Raw genomic sequence first — 24709 nt, 5'->3', positions numbered from 1 at the left:
TTTTTGTACTGGTCTTGCTTGGGGCACAAGCGTTTCTTGAATCTGTGAATCAATGTCTTTCTTTAGTTGGGGGAAATTTTTAGCTATTATCTCTTCAAATACTGCTCTGCCTGTTCCTCCTCTCTTCTTTGGAATTCAGATCGTATGTATGTTAGACCTTTCTTCATGTCCCTTATGCACTCTTCTGTGCTTTTTGTCTTTTTTCCTCTCCATGCTTCATTGTGGGTGATCTCTCCCCTTTTATGTTCCTTCTCACTCACTAATCCCTTCACTTGTTAAGCCTCCGCAAGACTGGTGAAAACTGTCTGCTCTTCATCTACTTGGCTTATTCCTCTTGCTCTTCCACAGCTTAATTGGAGAATACTTTGAGGGGAAACCAGGACCGAATCTCTCACTTCTCTGCACTGCCTTCTGTTCAGAATCTCTTCCTTCAAGCCCTGGCTGTCTCCATAGCCCTGAACCCTAGTTTATCTCTGCAGCCCTGTGAATTTTGCTTAAAGCTTCTTTGGCTACTCTGTGCCCTAGCAGCTCCCTCTGCCTGGCTCTTGTCCCATGCCAAGAATCAAAATGCTCTGTGAGAGATAGCTGGGCAAGAAAGTTGGCTTCACTTCAGTGAGCTTCCCTTGTTCTGGCGTCTGTCCTCGCAGGTCTTGTTTGCCTCGGCAGCTCCTTTTACCTTCAAACTGATTTTTTTTAAAATGTTTTTTTAAATTTGCCACTTCTTATTGGTCTTGGTAAAAATACTGTTCCACTGTAAACTGTCTCATCAATGAGGAAGTCTCAGCAAAAGGTTTTTAGTGTGTATGCATCTCCAACTAATTGGTTTCTGGGTTTTGCTGTTTACCAGGCATTCCAGGAACAGGAACTACAAGGCTGAGTTTGCATCATGCCGATTGGAGGCTGTACCACTGGAATTTGGGGACTATCACCCACTGAAACCCATAACTGTAAGTTTTGTCAAGGGTCCCTCTGTGACATTCTTGTTCCATAAAATTATAGACAGTATTCCTGGGTCTTTCTCATTTTGCCAGTGGTAGGTGCTTTTGCATATTTAAATCAACAAGTTTGTTCTCTGCCCCATTTTTTTTGTGATGTTGGTCTCACCCACCATCATTTTTATTCCCTTTCTCATATTACTGATGTGATCATGCATATGGGATGCCTTTGTTCCTGATTTGGAGGTGTAAACAAAATACTTCTTAATTTGCCTATTTGAAATATTAAGATCACTCTAATTACTAATATAGGGTGCTGTCCTGAATAGCATCTTAGTCTATCTGTGAGTTTATTTAAAAAACAAAACAAAAGGCAAGCAAGAGTCATAGATTGTCTCATCTGAGTTAGCACTTTTTTATTAACAAGTAATAGAAGCTACGTGGTTGTCATCATGGGTGGGATGAGGTTGACAGATGCCACTAGACACTGAGGATGTGACGTTTCTGAATGGCAGAGAACCTGAGAACACACAGAGGTGATTACATAAAGCAGGAGGTCACAAGACCAAGCTTCAGCCTCCCAGGGCCCCTCAAATCCCCACGGGCTCAAGTGGCTGCAGCTGACCCACCAGTGAGTTGGTTCCAATCTCAGGAACTCAAACCCAACAGCAGGGAGAGTGTCTTCTCTGCATTTTCTGTTTGCCCAGTCGGGTTACGTGTCCTTCCCTGAATGAACCCTGGTGACTGGGTTGTAGAATATGGTGATTGGTTGGGTTGGAGCTCCTGCCCACCCTGGGAGCCAGGAGCAGAGTCCACTCCACCAGGCCTCTAAGAGCTGAAAGTCAGGCAAGGCTGCCTTCCCAAAGAAAATGTGGACTGTTGAGCCTGGGAGATGGAGGAATGGATGCCAGGCAGACAGGAACAACAAACACGCACCAGTGGGAGGCACTTCACCAAGTTACCTAGGGTTAGTGTCAGACCCCACAGGTTTAGGGCATGGTCTTCAATAAAACTGCCCTAGCTTCAGACTCCAGCTGTAAATTTGGGGGTCCCCAGGCCACCTGCACTTCTGACCAACTGGCTACAAATCCAGGGGTTTCCGGAGACCTCCCTCAGGTTTGATAATTTACTAGAACAACTCACAAAACTCAGAAAAGTGAAATACTTATGCTTATATTTTTATTATAAAGGATGCACATGAGGACCAGCCAAATTAAGAGACATATAGGGCAAGGAGGAGGGTCCCAAATGCAGAGCTTCCTTGCCCTCTGCCTGTGGAGTCAGGGTGTGCATCACCTCCCAGTGCATCGTGTGTTCAACTGGGAAGCTCCACTGAGCTTTGGTGTCCAAACTTTTTATTGGGGTTTTATGACACACATGATTGATTGATTCCTTGGCCACGTGATTGAACTTGATCTCTAGCTTCCCTCCGCTCTGCTGAAGTGAGATCTCTTTCATCTTTTGATAGGTTTATTGTCCATCTGTGGTGAATTGGCCTGAAAATTTTTTATCATAGTAAACTTTTAGACAGATCTGTTATATTCTACAGTGAGGGTTATCACCTGGCTGAAAGGCCGAACCCTTTAATCACACGTTTGATCTTTCAGCATCCTCTCATCAGCATAAACTCAGGTTTGAGGGGCTCATGAATGACTGATGCTCCAAGGACTTGGAGTCTCCTTTCCAGGAACCGGGGACAGAGGCCAAATTCTCTCTCTCTCTTTTTTTTTTTTATAAATTTATTTATTTTTGGCTGTGTTGGGTCTTTGTTCCTGTGCGAGGGCTTTCTCTAGTCGTGGCAAGCGGGGGCCACTATTCATCGTGGTGCACGGGCCTCTCACTGTCGCGGCCTCTCTTGTTGCGGAGCACAGGCTCCAGACACGCAGGCTCAATAGTTGTGGCTCACGGGCCCAGCCGCTCCGAGGCATGTGGGATCTTCCCAGACCAGGGCTGGAACCCGTATCCCCTGCATTGGCAGGCAGATTCTCAACCACTGCGCCACCAGGGAAGCCCCAAATTCTCTTTTATCCAACACCCTCTCTCCTTCATTCTGTTACATCCTCTGTCTCTCTCTGAAGAATTGTTCTGGGTTTTTATAGCCTCCTCATTTAAAAAGGAGTGGAGCCTAACTAGCCCTTCTGGATGTTATCCTAAACTTTCAGCAGACAGACTCTGGCTCTGGTTGGATCTTCTCGGCTCAGGGGTTCACCACGGTCTGGTCATCTGAAGTTGGGGAGGGTTGGGGGCAGTGGAACAAGAACATGGCTTCACACCCCAACACCCCCGCCTGCTTCTTAACACATACACAGTTCTCCTGAAAGGGAGGAGTTGGGCACTCACTGCTTTGTGATGATGAGCTGGCCGTGCAGAGCCACTGAGACCGTCTTCGAGAATGACAACTCTGGGATCTTTCGTACGCTGGTTCGTTACCCTACCTAGACCATTGCTGCAAGATGCAAATTCTGATGCAGTGGGTCTGGGGTAGGGCTTGGGAGTCTACAGATTTATGAGCTGGCAGGTGATATGGATGCTGCTTGTCCAGAGACCACACTTTGAGTAAGAAGGCCCTATAAGAATTCAGTTATAGCATCACCTTCTAAATCTCAAAGACCCTGTCTCTCCCTTCCTAACCCCAATTTCTCACCTTCCCTTCCTCGACAGCTGGGATTCCGAGTCATGTCAATTTGTCACAAAAATAAGTGTCCCTGCTGCAAAGGAATGGTCAGTTCATAACGGAGCAAGGGAAAACCCATTTGAGTGTTTCATTGGGAAAAGTCATAGGAGATTACGATTTTACCTCCACAAATTTTCCCCACAGGTCACAGAGTCAAAGACAAAGAAAGTGAAGAGCCGGAAAGGAAGCACTTCTTCCACATCCTCTTCATCCTCCAGCTCCATGGTGGACCCACTGAGCAGCGTCCTGGATGGGACCGACCCCCTCTCCATGTTTGCGGCCTCTGCTGACCCTGCAGCCCTGGCGGCTACCACGGTAATGCTCCTAGCTATGGTCAGTCCTCTGGGTGCAGGGTTGGGGGTTTTCACTGAACAGGTAATACCCGAGCAGTGCACTCGGGTTGTAAGAACTCAAATAATCCAGACTCAACGACGCTGCACAGCGTGTAGATCCTGGAAGCTGCTGCTGCTTCTTTTGTTTTAAAGCATTTTAAAATTCTTTATTTTCGTTTCACTCTTTTTTTTTTTTTTTTTTTTTAATTTATTTGTCTGTGTTGGGTCTTCGTTGCAGTGTGCAGGCTTCTCGTTGTGGTGGCTTCTCTTGTTGCAGAGAGCAGGCTCTCGCATGCGGGCTTCAGTAGCTGTGGCTCGCGGGCTCTAGAGCTCAGGCTCAGTAGTTGTGGCACGTGGGCTTAGTTGCTCCGCGGCCCAGACTGGGGCTCGAACCTGTGTCCCCAGCATTAGCAGGCAGATTCTTAACCACTGCGCCACCAGGGAAGTCCCTCATTTCACTCTTTTCATACCCTTTATTTTGGATTTATTTTTATGTAATTACATATCTAATTTACTAATTTTTCATGTAAAAAATCAAACATTACAGATGAAGTCCAGTTGACCAGTTCTCATTCTGTTCTCCACTCTGGAGGTCATCAGTGTTATCAGTGTAATGTGTATTCTTCAACTTCTTTCTTTGTATTTTCATAGATATTTATGACAACAATTTCTGAACATTTACATACATACTCACATATAAGTAACAACAACAGCAGTAATAAGAATATCAGCTAACTGCGTAGCAGGTATTTTCCAAGTGCATTCCAAGTGTAGTTCTCATACTGCCTAAGCTTCATTTAAAGAGGTCCACAGATGTTAAGTGACATGCAAGCTGGAATTCAAGCCTGGCCAGTCTGACTTCAGAATCCACCATCATTCTTTGCTGGCATTACACACAGCTATTTACTTTTTTTTAACATATATACTTTTTTTTTTTTTTTTAACTTGACAGTATGTCTTGGAGAACTTTCTATATTAGTACTTACAGAACAACCTTCTTATTTTGAACAGCTGCATTGTATTATAAGGAACAGGACATGATTTTGGTTTTTTTTTGGCTGCACTGCTCGGCTTGTGGGATCTTCGTTCCCCGGCCAGGGATTGAACTTGGGTCCTCGGCAGTGAAAGCCCAGAGTCCTAACCACTGGACCGCCAGGGAATTCCCAGGGACATGCTTTAAATTGCCATGATGGACACATAGACCGTGTGTGGTGTTTGTTGGTATAGGCAGTGGCACATTTGTCCTTGAACATACATAGATCTTGGTGCCTACGTGCAAGGATTTCTGCAGGGTAACTTCCTAGGAGTTCATTACTGGGTTAAGGTAACATATACATAAAGTTTTTTTTTATGTGGACCATTTTCAAAGTCTTTATTGAATTTGTTACAATATTGCTTCTGCTCTATGCTTTGGTGTTTTGGCCCTGAGGCGTGGGATCCTAGCTCCCCGACAAGGGATCAAACCCACACCCCCTGCATTGGAAGGCAAAGTCTCAACCATTGGACCACCAGGGAAGTCCCCATATACATAAGGTTTTGATGGCTACTGCCAGATTGTTTTCCAGAAAGGGTTCACCAATTTACACTCCCATCAGCATAGCAGTATTTTGGAGTGCCTGTGCCCTACATCCTTGCCAACCTGGCTACTATCAGTCATTTTATTTTATTTTATTTTTTGCGGTACGCGGGCCTCTCACTGCTGCGGCCTCTCCCGTTGCGGAGCACAGGCTCCAGACGCGCAGGCTCAGCAGCCGTGGCTCACGGGCCCGGCCACTCCGCGACATGTGGGATCTTCCCGGACCGGGGCACGAACCCGTGTCCCCTGCATCAGCAGGTGGACTCTCAGCCACTGCGCCACCAGGGAAGCCCTATCAGTCATTTTAAATCTTGCCATTCTGATTGTTGAAAAGTGATCTCTTTCAGTTTGCCTTTCCTTGATTCTTAATGAGTTTGAGCATCTTTTGATAGGTTTATTGTCCATCTGTGGTGAATTGGCCTGAAAATTTTTTATCATAGACAGATCTGTTACATTCTACAGTGAGGGATTGTCTACCTTCTGCTCAGACTTTTTTTTTAAGCTTTACTGAGGTATAATTGACAAATAAAATTGTAAGATATTTAAAGTGTGCAATGTGATGCTTTGATACACATATACATTGTGAAAGCATTCCCTCCATTGAGTTAACTCATATGTTACCTTACATACTTAGCCTTTTTTTTTTTTTTTTTTTTTTTGTGGCGTTTCGCGGGCTTCTCACTGTTGTGGCCTCTCCCATTGCGGAGCACAGGCTCTGGATGCGGAGGCTCAGCGGCCATGGCTCACGGGCCTAGCCTCTCCGCGGCATGTGGGATCTTCCTGGACCGGGGCACGAACCCGTGTCCCCTGCATCGGCAGGTGGACTCTCAACTACTGCGCCACCAGGGAAGCCCCATACTTACCCTTTTTTTGATGAGAACATTTAAGTTCTACTGTCTTAGCAATTTCACTTATACAAGACAGTGTTATCATCTTTCATCACCATGGTTGCTTATACTTTTTTAAAAGATTCAAAAATTGCTGCTGAAGAGATTGTCTTGCCTTTTCTTAGGAAAACTCCAGAAAGAAACGTGACAGAGATGATAACTCCATTGTAGGATCAGATTTTGAGCCTTGGGCCAGCAAACGAGGAGAAATCCTTGCCCGCTATACTACCACGGAAAAGCTCTCTATTGTGAGTACCAGTATACTTTTCTCCCAGTGTCTACTTCAGATTTCGTAGTCTTTTTTGTTATTACATTTCTGCACCCGATTCCAGTGTGTAGGTTCGCCCCCTGCCCCCACCCCACACCAAGCAGTTCTTCGACACCAGTGGGGTGTCCTATAAATCCACTCAATTCTGACATTGTCTACCTGGAGAGAGCACAAGATCCCACAGCTTAAGAGCTCAGTCCCCACATCAGATGCTAATCAAAAGTCCAGGTTGGGCTTCCCTGGTGTCACAGTGGTTGAGAATCCGCCTGCTAATGCAGGGAACATGGGTTCGTGCCCCAGTCTGGGAGGATCCCACATGCCACGGAGCGGCTGGGCCCGTGAGCCATGGCCGCTGAGCCTGCACTTCCGGAGCCTGTGCTCCACGATGGGAGAGGCCACAACAGTGAGAGGCCCGCGTACCGCAAAAAGAAAAAAATAAGTCCAGGTTGTTACCTGGCTTCTGACCAACTAGCTATAAATCAGAGTTTCCCATGACCACCTCTTTGGGTTCAATTAATTTGCTAGAGTGGCTCACAGAACTGACTACTGGTTTATTACAAAGGATATTAAAGGATATAAACCAGTAACTAGATGAAGAGATACCTAGGGTGAGGTCCTGAACAAAGGAGCGTCTGTTTCAATGGAGTTTGGGGTCCAGCACGGCAGCATGTGGATGTGTTCTGATTCACCAACCCGGAAGGTCCCTGAACCCCATCCTTTAGGGTTTTTATGGAGGCTTCATTACACAGATATGATTGATTAAATCGTTGGCCACTGGTGATTGATTCAACCTCCAGCCCCTGTCCCCTCCTCAGAAATCAGGGAGGTGGGACTGAAAGTTCCCACCCTCTAATCATGTGGTTGCTTCCCCTGACAACCAGCCTCAATCCTTAGGTGCTTCCAAAAAATCACAGGAGAGTGCTTCCTAAAAAGAACAGAAGACTCCTGGGTTGTTCTCTCACCTAGGAAATTCCAAGGGTTAGGAGCTTTGTGCCAGGAATTGGGACAAAGACTAAACAGATATTTCTTCTTATAAATCACAGTATCACAGTTATGTTGCCCCAACACTGAGGTTCTGTAAGTTTCAGTTATTATGTCAGTGTTAGTTGGGAGAAAACGTGCTAATTGGTTCCTCAAAAAATGTGTTAAGAGTCGGGGATCAGGCACAGTTCAGAGAAAGAACTGGAGCCGCAGAGTCGTGTCTCTGGGGGAAGAGAGAGTTACGAGGGGAGGACAGTGCCGTAAGAAGAAGTGCAGTAAGAAGCTTAACTTCTTACTGTTGCTCAGGGAGTCCCACTGGTGGGTTTTGTGCCAGGGCTGGAAGTTCACTGTTTCTTTGGGTGGCGCTCACTAGGTCAAGTTGTTGGCTAGTGCCGGAGGCTTACCTTGTGCTCTGCAAGTTGCTCAACCGGGGAGAGCAGGTTAACGCTCATGTCGTCAAGGACTAGCTTGTAACTGAAGCCCTCCCTAAAGAAGAGAGATGTTCGTCTCTCTTCATACTGGAAAGAAGTCTAGAGGCAGATAGTCCAGGACTATGTGGCAGCTCCAGAGTCATCAGGGACCCAGCTCTTTCTGTCTTGCTGCTCTGTCATGTTCAGTGTTACCTCATGTCCAAGTTGTTAGAAGGAGGAAAGGGGAAAGTGGGATGCACCCTCTCTCATTCAAGAACACTTCCTTGGGACTTCCCTGGTGGTCCAGTGGTTAAGATTCCATGCTTCCACTGCAGGCGGGGCTCGGGTTTGATCCCTGGTCAGGAAACTAAGGTCCCACATGCCGAGTGGTGCAGCCAAAAAAACGAACACTTCCTGGAGTCCCCTCAACATGTCCAGTTACATTTGTCTTGAAGGTAGTCATGGGCTGTACACAGTGCACCCATCAAAAACCGGGGCTGTGAGCAGGGAGGAAGGGGTGAACTCAGTAGTGACTAGGAAGGTTCTGCTCCCTTCTCCCAGAGTCTATACTTGTTAAGCAGAATGGTGGCAGAATTGCTGGACTATTTAATTCTTTTTCTTACTGTTTTCTGATTGCACTGATTTAATATAAAGCCGTGATTCTCAACCAGGAGTAATTTTACTCCCCAGGGGACATGTGGCAATGCCTGAAGACGTTTTCGGTTGTCACAACTGTGGGAGTGCTACTGGCATCTAATGGGTAGAGGCCAGGGATGCTGCTAAACATCCTACAGTGCACAGGACAGCCTCTCACAACAGAATTTTCCAGCCCATAACGTCAATATTGCCGAGGTTGTGAAACCCTGATTTAGAGTAAGCTAAATGCTTTCACATTGCCACCATTGTCTCAAAAGTTTGCTTTTTTTTGGCTCATTTTGAGAGTCCTGAAATGAGTAGAAATTTGAATCTCTAGTAGTTTTTAGTGAGCTGTATTTTCTTCCCTTGAATAAATATTTCTGTTTTTCATTTAGATAAATAAGTGGCTTTGTTGGAAAACGATGGATCATGTTGTCTTAGTGCTGCTTGAACAATAAGTAGAGTTTTTGTCACAGGGTCCAGTAAGTTTTAAAAAATATTAACATATTTTTTGCCTCTGCAGAATCTTTTTATGGGATCTGAAAAAGGTGAGTTTTTGCTGTTGTTACTGTTTTGATGGGGAATTCTGTTGTTCCCCAGCCTCTTTAATATAATTTTCCAAAGGAAAAAAGCATCCAATCCTGATGTTTAATTCAATTGAAGCTATTATTTCCTAGATTATGTATAGACTTAGTAGAATCAAAATACATATTTAGATGACGAATGAAAAAAAAAGACCAAAGAGTTTCCTAGGAGAACAGAGACTCTGCTTGATTTTGGGATTACAGAGCAGTAGTCTCCCGTCTATGTGCCTCTCACTGGCTGGGAAATGGTTGAAATTCTCCTTTTTACAGATCCTTTCCTTTGCCTTAAGTCTTTATCCCTTGTGAAAACACAGATGCACAGGTGAGGGGAGTCACACACTCAGTCTTATCAGCCACTGGTCCCTGAATACGGCAGTTCTCAATTTCTTGTGCCAAGACACAGTCTGGACCAGGGTGTATCAAACTAGCTGTTTAGCAGAGTCACCTGAGGAATATATATATATATATGTGTGTATATGTATGTATATATATATATATATATATATATATATTTCCTAAAAATACAGATCACTGGGCCCCACTCCACTTATTGAATTAAGCATGAGGAAGGGGACCCAGGAATTCCATTTTTAAAGCTCCTGGGCGATTATGAAGCCACTGTCTTAGATCCTATATCATTGGGGTGCAGAGGAACACAGCCGTGGTTTATGTGCAAATCGCTGGTATGGCAGCTGCAACTCTCCTCGTTCTCTGCAGGTTGAGGCAGCACATTAGAAATCAAGAGAGTCGGAGCACCTTTGTTATGGGCATAACTTTGACCCCAAACCATAAAAAAGTAAATCATAGCATTGCATACCTACCAGTTTGGAGAGATCAGAAAGTGACAATATCACTTGCTGGTGAGAAGGTAGAGCAACAGGAAACGCTCATGTGCTGCTGGTGGGAGTGTAAAATGACACAACCACTGTGTAAAGCACTTTTGCGTTATCTGTTCAAATTGAAGATGGGCCAACCCTTTGACCTAGCAGTTCCACTATTAGGATATACCCTAGATCAGAAATTGGCAAACTATATCCTGGAGGCCAAATCTGGCCCACTGTTTGATTTTATAAATAGTCTTATTAGAACACAACCATGCCGGTTTGTTTACATATTGTCTATGGCTGCGTTTGTGCTATAATGGCAGAGTTGAGTAGTTGTGACAGAGACCGTATGACTCACAAAACCTAAAATACTTATATATGGCCTTTTATAGAATGCATTTTTTCAGTTCTGCCCAAATCCGTGTTTCTTAAAGTGTGGTCCAAGGACCAGCAGCATTGATGTCACCAGGGGCTCATTAGAAATGCAGAGTCTCAGGCCCTGTCAGACCTAGTAAAAATCAGAATCTGCATGTTAACACATCCTTAAGTGATTCCTGTAAAAGTTTGAGAAACTACCCTGAAGAAATGCATGCATATATGAACCAGGAGACATGCACAGAAATGTTTATAGCGTATTGTTCATAGTAACCCCAAGCAGGATACAACCCAAGGATCCACTGATGGTAGAATAAGAAATAAACGGTGATGTAGTCACACAATGGAAGATACTAAACAGTGGTGAAAATGTGTGAGCTACAGCTTTATGCGATGACAGGGGTAAACTTCATGAACTAAAGTCAGTGGTGAATGAAAGAAGCAAGACAGCGTACAATCTGGGTGGTGACTACAAAGGTTTTATAATTATCTGTTAAAATGTACATATATGCATGTTCTGTACTATATTTCAAAATGAAGGGAAAAGTAGAAGGTAAAAAAATATCAAATTATTTGGAAACTTCTTAATGTTAGTAGTTGTTAGTAATTAAATAATTGTACGATGCTCTCAGCTGATCCTAGACAAATCTGTGAGTTAACACCAGAGCTAAGAAAGCAGTGCCTTAAAAGAGTAAACTTTAGTTCCTGAGAGTGAGTTCGGTAGGCAGGAGCAAGGAAACCTCTGGTCTAGAACAGAATCACCCTTGAGATGGAGAAAGCGTTCTGAAACAGGAGGCTCTGGAGGGCAGCAGCCAGCTGGCCAGAGAGCCCTGTCCTGTGACCGGCCTGTGGCCTGGAGTCCTTTCCTTCTCTCCCCGCCAGTCCCTGCTGATGGGAAGAGTTGTGCTGACGGATGATGGAAGGAGGCTCACTAGTCCTGTTTGCTTGAAGAGACGGCTTTGAAGCCCTAGAGTTTCCACCTCTGGACAGACAGTGGGATTGTTGTTTTGATAGTTGTTAGTACCACAGTTCTGCACTGTGAATATGAGCCTGAGAGGGCCTTTTGTTTGTGGAAAACAATTAAATGACAGATTTTTGGCATCCTTATCTGGACCGCCTTTCTTTAGGAATAAACAAATGATTCAGTGAAAAGTTTGTAAATATCAGATGTCGCAGAACCTTTTTGAGGCTGGCCCACTGCACTCCCACGGGCAGCTCCTAAGCAGAAATGTTTCTGATGAAACTTTGGTTACGTAAGGAAATGGCTTTCAAAATCTCAGGGAGTTTTCTTTAATGAAGTTGTTCCCCAGCCTCTTTATTCATGATGAAGTGTAGAGTGAAAGATGCCTTCCTTTGGGGGTATTGGTGACAGAGGAAAGCCACCTGTGTGACATGAATCCATTCTGTTTAGGCAAAGCTGGGACTGCCATATCCGCAATGTCGGAGAAGGTTCGGACCAGGCTGGAGGAGCTGGATGATTTTGAGGAGGTGAGCAAGTCAGTTGTTGAATCCAGGGAGGGGCGGGGCTTCCCGTGTTTCTGCCAGGTGAGGTCAGTCTCGGTGGCTGCTGTCTGATTAATTCTCGAGCTGCGCATTGTGTTCAGTCCTCCTGAGGCACCAACTGATCGAGGGAAAGATGCCAGTGGCGCGGCTGGCCAAGCTCACAGGAGCCTTCCTTGGGCTGGTTTTCTGAAGGCGTTTTCCTCACTGTGATGCTTGAGCAAACCCCGGGTGTCTGGGGACAGGGTCTAACTGTGAAAGCCATCTCCCGGGAAGCCGCCTCGTATAGTGTAAAACGGTCATGCGTGCTGCAGAGGCCGTGCATGGTCGCTCAGCTGCTGAACTCTTTCAATTAGCCTGCACGTGCTTTTAAAGAACATGAATCTTGCCAACTCATAAAATTTAGTAAATTTAACGTATAAATCCAGATTTCTGACTTCCTTTTAAATTCCACCTAACTGTGGGCTCACATTCTTGCATTTAACCTGGCTGTGTACTGTCCAGGTTGCATGGTCCTCCCTGGCCCAGTTCACTCATAAACATTACTAGCCTGGCCACTGGAGGCGGTGAGTTCGCATCCTCTGGAGTATCATTTAGAGAGGCAGCATAGCCTGGGGGTTAAGAGGGCAAACTCAGGAGCCAGACTGCCTGGGTTTGAATCCTGGCTCTACTGTTTGGTAATTCTGTAGTTTGGGACAAGGTGCTTAAGAGCTTGAGCTCTGTGCCTCAGTTTACTCATCTGTAAAGTGGGGGTGCTACCTAGTACCTGCCTCTTAGGGTGATTACAGGGGATTACATGAGTTAATGTATGTGAAGTGCTTAGACCAGCACCCAGCACATGGTACATGCTTTGCAAGTGTTAGCTGCTGTCACCGTCACCATTCTGAGTCTAGAGGCCTTAGCTTGACCGCTTATTAACAGGGTGCCCTTGGGCATTCATCTTTCTATACCCATTTCCTCATCTGTAAAATGGGGATAAAAAATATAGTTGTGTAGGCTGAATGGGAATGCTTTGAAATCCACAGAGGTCCATATAATGGCAGTTGCCATTGCTCTGCCCTGCATCTTGCCCCAGTTTCAGGGTCCTTCCAGCTTTAAGAGACCAGAGTTGTTAGGTGCTCAGCAGAGTCTAACAGTCCAATATTTTATTTTCCAATTCAGAAATGACATATTTTGAATTAGGGCGCCTGAGAGCCTCAGTCTGCATGTCATCAGTCAACCTTGGCTGGTAGGAAGGGAATTGCTAAGGGTTTTATCAAAGCTCTATTGTCTGTTGAGTATCTGAAAGTCACTTGAGCTGGCTTACACGGAAAATAAGGACTGTATTGAAGGATACTGGGGCACTACCCTGAACCCAAAGGCACAGTGGCCTGGAACCAGGAACTGAAAAACCACCCAGAGCCCCAGCAGCTGTCCTCTGTGTCTCTTGCTTCTGTGTAGCCTCCAGACTCTTTCTAGTTCTCCTTTTTTTTTTTTTTCTTTTTTTTTTTCCTACAGACTGGTTTCCTTGCTTCCCCCTGCTCACAGGAGCACGTGGCTGCCCCATGGCTTCCAGGTTAACATAGCATATTAGTCAGGATAAGACTAGGTTGTGCTGTGATAACAAATGAACCCCCATATCTCAGTGGCTTAATATAACAAAGGTTTATTTCTTCCTCACATTACTCGTCCAGTGTAGGTGACAGACATACCACCATCTTATGGTGCTGCCATCTCAACATATGTCTCCAGGGTTGTCACAGCAGAGTTGAAGAAAGGGTCACTTTTCACTGCCTCAGCCCAAAGGGAACACATGCCACTCTATTTACCACCCATTTGCCCAAACTAGTCACGTGGCTCTTCCTACAGCAGAGGGGCAGGGAGGATCCTATCTCACAGTTCAAGTGACCAGCTGGGATCAGTTCAGATTTCCTGAACCTCCTACTTGTATGCCTTTAATAAAGAGTTCTTCCAGCAATCCCACTCCTGGGCATATATCCAGAGAAAACTCTAACTCGAAAAGATACATTCACCCCAGTGTTCATAGCAGCACTATTTACAAAAGGAAGCAACTTAAATGTCCAACAGATGAATGGATAATGACAATGTGGTGTATTTATACAATGGCATATTACTCAGCCATAAAAAAGAATGAAATAATGCCATTTGCAGCAACATGGATGGACCTAGAGATTATCATACCAAGTGAAGTAAGTCAGAGAAAGACAAATATCATATGATATCACTTATATGTGGAATCTAAAATATGATACAAATGAACTTATTTACAAAATAGAAACAGGCTCCAGACATAGAAAACAAACTTATGGTTATGAAAGGGGAAAGGGCAGGAGGATAAATTAGGGGTTTGGGGTTAACGTATACACACTGCTATATATAAAATAGAAAAACAGCAAGGACCTACCGTATAGCACAGGAAACTATACTCAATATCTTGTAATAAACTATAATGGAAAAGTATATGAAAAAGAGTATATATATATGTGTAACTGAATTACTTTGTTATACATCAGAAACGAACACAACATTGTAAATTAACTATACTTCAGTTAAAAAAAAAAAAAAAGTCGTCTTTACTTTGGATTCCAGGCAACATTCATATAAAAAAGATTTGGTTCCTGGTCTCCTCATGTGGGTTAGCATGACCCTCACTCCTGTGAGCTGTGCAATCAGCATCTTAGCAGTAGACAAGGATTAGTGAGCATGTACTGTGTGCCGGGTGGTGCCAGGTCTTTACATATGTTATAATATTTCATCCATGTGATGACCTTGCCCTCTTCTGCCATGGGTTTTTGCTGGGTCTGCTCTCTGTCCTGAATGCTCTCTCCCTGGTCTAGTTAACAACCCTCCATTGCCTAGTTAACACCTGTACACCACTGAGAGTTTGTCTCAAGCATCACTTCCTCCAGGAAACCATTCTTGACCGCCATTCTAGAGTCCATTCTGAGATGAACCTTTCCCCCAACATTTGAATATCCCTGAAATTGGACTGTGTCTCTCAGTTGGTGCATGTCCGTGATTGGCATTTTTTCTTCCTTCGTGGTACATAAAACAGTTGTGCTTCTTAAAACGGGCACCTCAGATTCAGAGAACTATGATATGTGTCTTTGTAGAATTGTTTCCCCGAGCATTTGTCTCAGTTTGTATTAATGTCCATCTTGTCCTCTGTACCTTAAACTCCATTAGTGCTGAAACAATGTCTTTTTGCTCACCTTTGTATCTGGGGCATCTGGTATACCATACTTGCCTGGCACACAATACCCCCCAATAACTATTTGTTGAATAAGGTAAGTTATGTTATCACTGTTCACATAAGAGACTCAGGGAGGAAAGCAGCTCACCTAGAATCATATGGTTAGAATGTGGCTCAGCTGGGAATGGGCTCAGGTCTGACTTGTGTTCAAGGCCAGTTTTTTAATCACTGCCCTCTAGCCATCTTTGCAGAAAACTCAAAGAACCTCTTTGATTACAAGACAGAACTATCAATCCTGGTCAGGATATGAGGAAAACTTAGAGACCAAAACTCAGCTAATACCCAGTATTGTTCATGGGGGCGAGGGGGGAGTCCAACAATGTTTTTTCTTCTGTGCCTGTATCTTTCTACTTTTCTGCCCACAGGGATCCCAAAAGGAGCTGTTGAATTTGACTCAACAGGATTATGTGAACCGCATAGAAGAGCTCAACCAGTCGCTGAAGGACGCCTGGGCCTCGGACCAGAAAGTGAAGGCTCTAAAAATAGTCATCCAGGTCAGGTCGAGTGATTTTTTTTTTTTTTTTCCCCAGAATTTCCTTTGTAAAACTCCTTTGTGGATAATTAAGGTTTTCAGAGGCCTGCCTTCAGGGTCTTACCCTAATTTTTTCATCTGTTCTATTTTCACATACTTCCTGTGAAAGGCCATAATTATGAATCAGTGTTTTTATGAGATGGCTAATCCCAGGGCCACCATGTGCAGCTGCATAGGTAGTGCACTGTGCAGTTCCAGGAAATGCACCCTAGATTACAGAATTACTGATGTCCCCCCTGGGTTGTGCAGTTCATTGGCCCTGTTACATCACCTGACACATTTGTGATTTGTGTAGACTAAAGATTGATCAACTGTCTTTTGGGTTTCCTTGGCCAGATTTTCTTTGTATCTTTGGAACTAATGGCTGTGTGTCCCTGATATATGCATTTTGGGGTCATGTTCTGCATAATGATGTGACAAAGAAAATGTTTATACAGTGTTAAGAGAGGTGTGTTTGTTGAATCCTCTTTGTTGATGAATTTGTTAATCCATGACAACTCTTGGATCACAAGAGCAAGTTCCACAGGGAAAACAGCTTATTCTGTTTCTTGACTCTTAAGATCATCCTGTCTTGTCAAAACATGCTCAGAAGTACACTGTAAAAGGAATAATGTAAGCGTTATGCTTTTCAGAGCAGAGTTAATAGAGAATTTCTGAACAGCCATTTTAGTTCAGAAGGACAAGATTTCATTCTTGTTTATTGTCATGGGAATGTGACATTTGTTTTCTTACTCTGGGAGTCTTTACACTGGGTACTTGAAGTCTTTTAAGATGACACTTTGTATGGCAGGTGCTATTTTTTTGGTGTTCATGACAGAGGCAAACCCAAGCCCTTTGTCCTTCTATCACTGTTGTTAGTTGACAAAGCAAATACTCTGAAGAAGGTTCCTCTCATCCTGCAGGCATGTGATGGAGGCTGCTTGCTGAGTGGCTCAAGCGAGAGAATATCTAAACTAACAAGAGCGTCTTCAAAATATTTTTGTTGGCAACATCTCTCCATAGAGTATTGTGGTATAGAACTGTGACTTCTAAGAGCTTGACATCCGGAGGAGATTCGATTCATGTCTTCCCAAAGAAAATAATCATGCAACTGTTTAATTAACTCCACATCTAGCTAATAGTAACTATTTGACTTTCAATACTTTAAAGACTGCCTTCTTTATCCAAAAAAGCTAGTCAAGGTACAGAATATGGAGAAATGAGCAGTTTCCCTTATTTGCTCTGCAGTAAGATTTTACTTTCTTTTGTTTTTTCAGCTTTATTGAGGATATTTTACATATCCTAAAATCCACCATTGTAAATGTGCAATTCAGTGATGTTTTTAGTAAATTTACAGAGTTGCCCAGCGATTACACAATCCCGTTTTAGAACATTTTCATACCCACTGCCCACCCCCCGCCCCCGCCCCACCCCCTGCCCAAATTTCCTCAAGCCTGTTAGCACTCAAACCCTGCTGCCACTTTCAGCCTTAGAAAAACCACCGATCAGCTTTCTGACTCTATGAATTTGCCTTTCCTGGACGTTTCATGTACATGGGGTCACTCATTATGTACTCTTTTGCATCTGGCTTCTTTCACTTACCGTGTTTTTGAGGTTCATCTGTACCATTTTTCTGCTGCATAGTATACCACTGCATGCATAACCACATTTTACTTATCCATTAACAAGTTGATAGACATTTAAGTTGTTTACACTCTGGCCATTATGAGTAATGCCGCTGTTCACAATTGCAAACAAGTCTTTGTATGGACGTATATTTTCATTTTTCTTGGATAGATTCCTAGAAGTGGAATTGCTAAGTCATATGGTAAGTTTATGTTTAACTTTTTGAGAAACGGCCAAATTGCTTTCCAAAATGGCTGCACCATTTGCATTCCCACCAGCAATGTATGAGGGTTCCAGTTCCTCTATATCTTTTCGATCACTCGTTTCGTTATTGTCCATCTTTTTGATTATAGCCATCTGAGTGGGTGTGAAGTGGTACCTCATCCTGGTTTTTTTGTTTTTTTTTTTTTGCGGTACGCGGGCCTCTCACTGTTGTGGCCTCTCCCGTTGCGGAGCACAGGCTCCGGACGCGCAGGCTCAGCGGCCATGGCTCACGGGCCCAGCCGCTCCGCAGCATGTGGGATCTTCCCGGACCGGGGCACGAACCTGTGTCCCCTGCATCGGCAGGCGGACACTCAACCACTGCGCCACCAGGGAAGCCCTCATCGTGGTTTTAATTTGCATATCCCTACTGACTAATGGTGTTGAGCATCTTTTTATATGTTTATTGGCCATTTTTATATCTTCTTTAGTGAACTGTCTATTCAAGACTTGCCCATTTAAAAAATCAGGTTGTCTTCTTGTTGAGTTGTAGTAATTCTTTATCCTTGATACGAGTTCTTTATCAAATACATGATCTACTTGTATTTTCTTCTAGTCTGTGGCTTGTCTTTTCATTTTCGTAATGGTATCTTTTGAAGTGTAGGAGTTTTTAATTTCAATGAAGTCCACTTTATCAGTTTTCTCCTTTTTGGCTCATGCTTTTGGAGTTGTATGTAGGAACTCTTTGCATAACCCAGGGTTGTGAGAATTTCTTCCTATGTTTTATTCTAGAAGTTTTATAGTTTTAGCTCTTACATCTAGGTTATATAGTCCATTTTGAATTATTTTTTTGTATGTATGGTGTGTCTAAGTTTATTTTTTTCCATATGGATATCCAGTTGTCTCAGCAGCATTTGCTGAAAAGACTTATGTTGGCACCTTTGTCAAAAGTCAATTGACCATAAAAGTAAGGATTTATTTCTGAACTCTCAATTCTATTCCATAGATCTATAGGTATGTCCTTATGCCAGTACCACACTTGATTACTATAGCTTTATGGTAAGTTTTGAAACTAGGTAGTATAAGTCTTTTAACTTTGTTCTTCTTTTTCAGAATTGTTTTGGCTCTTCTGGGTCCTTTGCATTTCCATATGAATTTTAGAATCAGCTTGTCAATTTCTACCAAAAAAAGAAAAAACTTTGGAATTTTGATAGGGATTGTACTGACCCTACAGATCAGTTGGAGAGATTTGCCATCTGAAGCAGAGTTAATCTACTGATGCATAAATTATGTATCATTCATTCTGTTGATAGGCATTTGGTTCTTTTCTTTTTCCTTTTTTCATTATTATGAACGATGTTGCTGTGAACGCTGGTCACGTCTGCTGGTGACCATATAAAGTGTTTCTCTAGATGAAGGCCCATACCTAAAAGTGGAGTTGCTTGGTGTAGGATGTGTGCCTTGTCTGCTTTTCCAGACAATGCCAAGTTATTTTCCGCAGTAGTTGTGCCAGCCTGCACTGTAGTAGCAGTGGGAGTGTGAGAGTCTGTGCTGTTCAGTGGCCTACCAACATTTGGAATGAGCAGACTTTCTATTTTAATTTTTCCAATTTAGGAGGTAATAACATCATATTTTATTGTGGTTTTAATTTGCAATTCCCCGATTATAATAAGATTGAGCATCTTTTCATATGTTTATTGGCCATTGGGGTTTCCTTTTCTGGAAAATGCCTTTTGTTGATTCCTTTTGCTTATTTTTCCATTATGTTATTTGTACCTTTCTTACTCATTTTTAGGATTTAAAAAATATATATTGTGGGCAGTAATTGTCCTCTGATTAATTAGTCTGCTTCCCTCCTTTCCTGCCTTCCTTCTATCCATCCATCTAGTCATACTTTCTTATACTGAACCATAGATTATCTTTTAATTTATCCATTTGCTTTGGTTCAAATTTTTGGTTTTTAATTCCAACTTAATTTTAGGAACTGCTAGTTTCCTTCTAGAATATTGCTAATTGGAAACAAATGAAAAGCATTCTTTTAGTATTTTTTTCACAGTGTTAATAAATTCGATAGCAAGTATTTTAGGCAGAGTAATTTATCAGTTAGTTGCTCAGGAAATGTTTATAACAATGGTTCTCAACCTTGGCTGCACATTAGAATCACTTGGGAGCTTTAAGAAATCCTGATGTCCAAGCTGCACCCCAGACCAGCTTAATCAGAATCTCTGAGAGTGGGATCCAGGCACTGTTATTTTACAAAGCTTCCCAGATGATTCCGAAGCTGAGAACCCTTGGTTTGTAGAATGCTCATTTCATTCAGAATGTGGTACAGATTGTGGATCTCAGGAACCCAGTGTGTCCTGGGCTTGTTTCAGTGCAGCAGTCACCTGGGGCCCTCGTTGAAAATACTGATTTTGGAGCAGGGAATCTGTTTTTTTTAACACATACCCTGGGGTGCCTGATTTTTATTGGTTTAGGAAACTGCACCAAAGCTTTACAAAAAAACTGTGGAATCTTCAAAATAGTGATTTAAAAGGTAACTTCAATTTATGACATTATTGTGATTTTAACTTTGGATTAAAACATTTTTTCTGCTTCCTATTGTCTTTATAAAATACATGTTCTGTGACACCAGCTTGGGAGACAAATCAACGCACAGGTGTTGGGAAACGCCAGCTGTGTTTAATTTGAAATCTTCTGTTTGAATTCTCTCTCCCTCTCACCTCACCAGTGGGCAGTAACCCATCTCTGAGGGGCTCTGGGTAGGAACTCAGGAGATGTCACATCCCTAGGAACCAAGAGCTGTGTATTGTAAACAGTCTCTAGGATTCAGAACTGTTTGTTTTTTCCAAGCCCTGAAATCTCATGGGGTAATTAATTGTTTAAGTTGGAGCGCTCATAAAGGGCATGTGAAAAACACAAAGCAAGGTGTCAGGAAATGGAGTTCTGTGTACATCCAGATGCCACATTTGGTGTCATTGCCGTTGTTTTAACAGCTTACATTCCCCTCACATCCAATCCCCAAATAACATTTGGGCTATGAGAGGATGTTTTACAAATTAGACACATTGTTTACTTTTAGTTACATAATGCTAAGGAGAAACTTGATGAATGTAATAATTTAGATATTGTGTAACAAAACCAAACTGAAAACACATGTCAGCCTACATCTTGATATGATGAACTTTCTAGCCATTCTGTGCACATCGGAAGCGCATACATATGAAAGGACCCTTTCTAAATGTCCAAATAGTTTTTTTTTTTAACGTGACATTTTTCCTGTCTGATAAAATATGGCAAGGTTATCTAGTTCCTTATCCAGACTTCTGAATTTGCAAAGATTTCAGGGCATTACTTCTAGTTCTTCGAAGTAGAGATAGATTTTTGTTTCTGATTATACAAGATGACTTCATCTGGGATGTTCGGGGCCACGTTGTGTGGCTGCCATCTTCCGTTATGAGTCCTGAACACGTCGATGGCCCTCTGGCGTGAGTGATGGCAGAGGGATTGAGGAATTCCCTGCAAAGCCAAAATGTTCCTGGCTTGCAGAGCACAGTTCCAGAGAAACATGTAACTCTTTGAAGCTTGTCACGTTTCCTTTTAGAAGGAAATTTAAGAGTGAGTATAAATAATAGGTGCTAGTTTAAGAAACCCTGGAGATTTGCCTATGGGGTCATTTCATAGAAAAGAACATTTAAGAATCAAGTCCATTCTGAAATAAACCAGCGGAGGCAATGCTGAAACGATGGAGTCACTTGCAGGGACACTGGTTGACTTCTCTGGTGACCGAGTGCTGACCCTAGTTCAGACCCTCTGGATAAGATTCCTGAGTCGTGGCTTTCCTGAGGGAGGTGATGGTGCCTTTCATTAAGAGGCTCTCTTGTGAGCAGAGTTGACTCCCTTTGTCAAAAGCACGGTGGTTTTGCTTGTCATTATACCTCCAGTGACTAGCACCAGGCCTGGCACATGATACACACTTGCACTTGTTTGTGGAGATCCTTAATTTTCCAGGCCTGGAGTGTTCCAACCCAGTCAGACATGACAGTGACTTTTCTTTTCTCTTCTCTTTTTCTAGTGTTCAAAGCTTCTTTCGGACACAAGTGTTATTCAGTTCTACCCAAGCAAATTTGTCCTTATCACCGACATACTTGATACATTTGGTAAGTACTAGTTTTATTCATCTCAAATCTAAGAAGTACGTTTGTTTTGCCAGAAGTTGGGTGGTAGAGTTGCTTTAAATTGGGTTCTCCTGTGGTTTAAATTACTAGGTAAGTCACGAGGGAGGCCAAAACTCCCACCCCTACCCTTGCTCCCCTGCTCTAATGAGGGGAGCAAGGGTGCGGGTGCTGTTTTTGAAAGAATTTTAAATTGTGTGTTTCTAACCTTCTGATAGGCTAGCGAGGCGAGTGAGCCAAGCAAGGCAGGCTGGGGAGCACACGTCTTATACAGACCAGGCTCGGTCCGTTGCCGGCCGGCTCATAGAGTCTGGAGCTCACTTTGTTCAGAACTGAACCTGGCGTCTCCTCCCAGCCTTTCCCCCCCTGCGCTGGGTTTCTGTCTCAGGGGATGGCGGCACCATGTACCCCCCGTGCCCACACTGGAAATCTGAGTTTTCTCCCCCGTGCCCCATGTCCAGCCCGTCTCCAGGTTCTTCAATTCACCCTCCTCAATCTCTCCCCAGTACGTCCATTTGGGGTCATTTCATAGAAAAGAACATTTAAGAATCAAGTCCATTCTGAAATAAACCAGCGGAGGCAATGCTGAAACGATGGAGTCACTTGCAGGGACACTGGTTGACTTCTCTGGTGACCGAGTGCTGACCCTAGTTCAGACCCTCTGGATAAGATTCCTGAGTCGTGGCTTTCCTGAGGGAGGTGATGGTGCCTTTCATTAAGAGGCTCTCTTGTGAGCAGAGTTGACTCCCTTTGTCAAAAGCACGGTGGTTTTGCTTGTCATTATACCTCCAGTGACTAGCACCAGGCCTGGCACATGATACACACTTGCACTTGTTTGTGGAGATCCTTAATTTTCCAGGCCTGGAGTGTTCCAACCCAGTCAGACATGACAGTGACTTTTCTTTTCTCTTCTCTTTTTCTAGTGTTCAAAGCTTCTTTCGGACACAAGTGTTATTCAGTTCTACCCAAGCAAATTTGTCCTTATCACCGACATACTTGATACATTTGGTAAGTACTAGTTTTATTCATCTCAAATCTAAGAAGTACGTTTGTTTTGCCAGAAGTTGGGTGGTAGAGTTGCTTTAAATTGGGTTCTCCTGTGGTTTAAATTACTAGGTAAGTCACGAGGGAGGCCAAAACTCCCACCCCTACCCTTGCTCCCCTGCTCTAATGAGGGGAGCAAGGGTGCGGGTGCTGTTTTTGAAAGAATTTTAAATTGTGTGTTTCTAACCTTCTGATAGGCTAGCGAGGCGAGTGAGCCAAGCAAGGCAGGCTGGGGAGCACACGTCTTATACAGACCAGGCTCGGTCCGTTGCCGGCCGGCTCATAGAGTCTGGAGCTCACTTTGTTCAGAACTGAACCTGGCGTCTCCTCCCAGCCTTTCCCCCCCTGCGCTGGGTTTCTGTCTCAGGGGATGGCGGCACCATGTACCCCCCGTGCCCACACTGGAAATCTGAGTTTTCTCCCCCGTGCCCCATGTCCAGCCCGTCTCCAGGTTCTTCAATTCACCCTCCTCAATCTCTCCCCAGTACGTCCATTTTTCTGTCTTCTCTGTTAAACCTTAGTCCAAGCCCCTGTTCTCTGCCCCATGGATGATGGCTGCAGCTCCTATGAGGTCTTCCTGCATCACTGTGGCTGCCCCTTGTCCCACACTCCACCCCTCAAGCCGAATGATCATCGGGAGTGCAGCAGAGAGGTTTAAACTGAAGAGATTAATAACCAGGAGCCCCTTGGAGAAACAGGAGGTCTCCATGCTGCTTGGTGATGGTCAGTGGCCAGAACATAATGCCATTAGCAGTTTGCCCAAACCGTGCAGCCTGTAGGCTGTACATGGCGTTCAGCAGAGAGGTGCCCCGCAAGAACTAGGAGACAGTCATCTTCTGAGAACTGAACACACAGGGGGTCGGAACAGACCTTTGCTGTCTTGCCGAGGAAGGACCAATGGGCTCCCAACCTGGCAAGTCTTGTCTGTGACCCATTGAAAGGTCAAATGTGTCAGAAAATGAAATGTCATTCAGAGAGACCCATTTATTTCTGTGCAGGAGACCGGGGACCTGAGTGTATTAGCTAGAATAAGTGACAGAAAATCTAACTCATTCATTTCCTCTTGGAAAAGGGGGGAGTATTTATTGGCTTATGTTGAAAAGACCAGGGGTAGTTTCTGGCTTCAGGTATAGCTGGATTCAGGAACTCAAACAGTGTCTTCAGGACCTTGGCTTTTTCTAGTACTTTTTCTTGGGTTGGCTTCATTCTTAAGCTCCACAAGGTGTCCTCAACTTTTATCAGTTTTGCTGCTAGTAGTCCCAGGACAAGGAAGGAACTTTTATCCTCGCTTTCCAACAGAAGTCCTGGAATTCCATCTCATTGGCCTGGCTTGGATCACACGTCAGTCCTTGAGCCAGTTATGGGATCTGGGGGATGAAATGTGCAGGTTATCCAGAGCTGGTTGCCCCAAAGGAGAAAGGGTGATGCTGTTGCCAGAGGAAAGGAGAATGGGAGCCAACTGGGCTAAAGGAAGAGATGTCCCGGCCAAAAGACGGGACCTTTGGGTTCAGATGATCTGGGAAGGTGGCATCGGGCACTCTGCTGGGTGCTGAGGTTGTGTCAGCAAATAAGAAACAAAAATCCCTGCCTTCGTGGGCTGTGCCAGAAAGAGAGGATTCGCAGAACAAATAAGTAAACCTGATTGTGTGTTAGACAAGGATTGGTGCTATGGATGAATAAAACCCAAACCAGAGCAGGGTGAAGTGGGCAGCGCTTTTATTTAAATGGGGGGGTCGGGGGAGGCCTCGCTGGGAAGTCGGTGTGTGGGCAAGTACTTGAAGGAGGTGAGAGATGAGCCGTATGCTGGCAACGTGGGGCCGGCTTATGACCAAGGAACAGCCAGTGCAAACACCCTGGGGTGGGAGCAGGCCTGGCAGGTCTGGGGAACTGAGAGGCCAGCGTGGCTGGAGGGGGGCG

At 44.0% G+C, this 24709-nt stretch overlaps 1 protein-coding gene across 1 annotated transcript in view; it reads left to right on the top strand.

Moving 5' to 3' along the window:
• Positions 1 to 24709, top strand: part of VPS35L (VPS35 endosomal protein sorting factor like) — a 132667-nt gene that overhangs the window by 6389 nt on the left and 101569 nt on the right. Inside the window, 7 exon segments of the mRNA XM_007466923.1 lie at positions 848 to 947; positions 3754 to 3924; positions 6530 to 6652; positions 9223 to 9247; positions 11894 to 11970; positions 15601 to 15729; positions 21649 to 21733. Coding sequence (XP_007466985.1) covers positions 848 to 947; positions 3754 to 3924; positions 6530 to 6652; positions 9223 to 9247; positions 11894 to 11970; positions 15601 to 15729; positions 21649 to 21733 — 710 coding nt within the window.

This window comes from Lipotes vexillifer, unplaced genomic scaffold (genome assembly GCF_000442215.2).
Source record: "Lipotes vexillifer unplaced genomic scaffold, Lipotes_vexillifer_v1.1 scaffold232, whole genome shotgun sequence".
NCBI lineage: Eukaryota > Metazoa > Chordata > Mammalia > Artiodactyla > Lipotidae > Lipotes > Lipotes vexillifer.
Note: the sequence above shows the minus strand (reverse complement) of the source record. Positions and strands in the feature narration are given on the sequence as shown.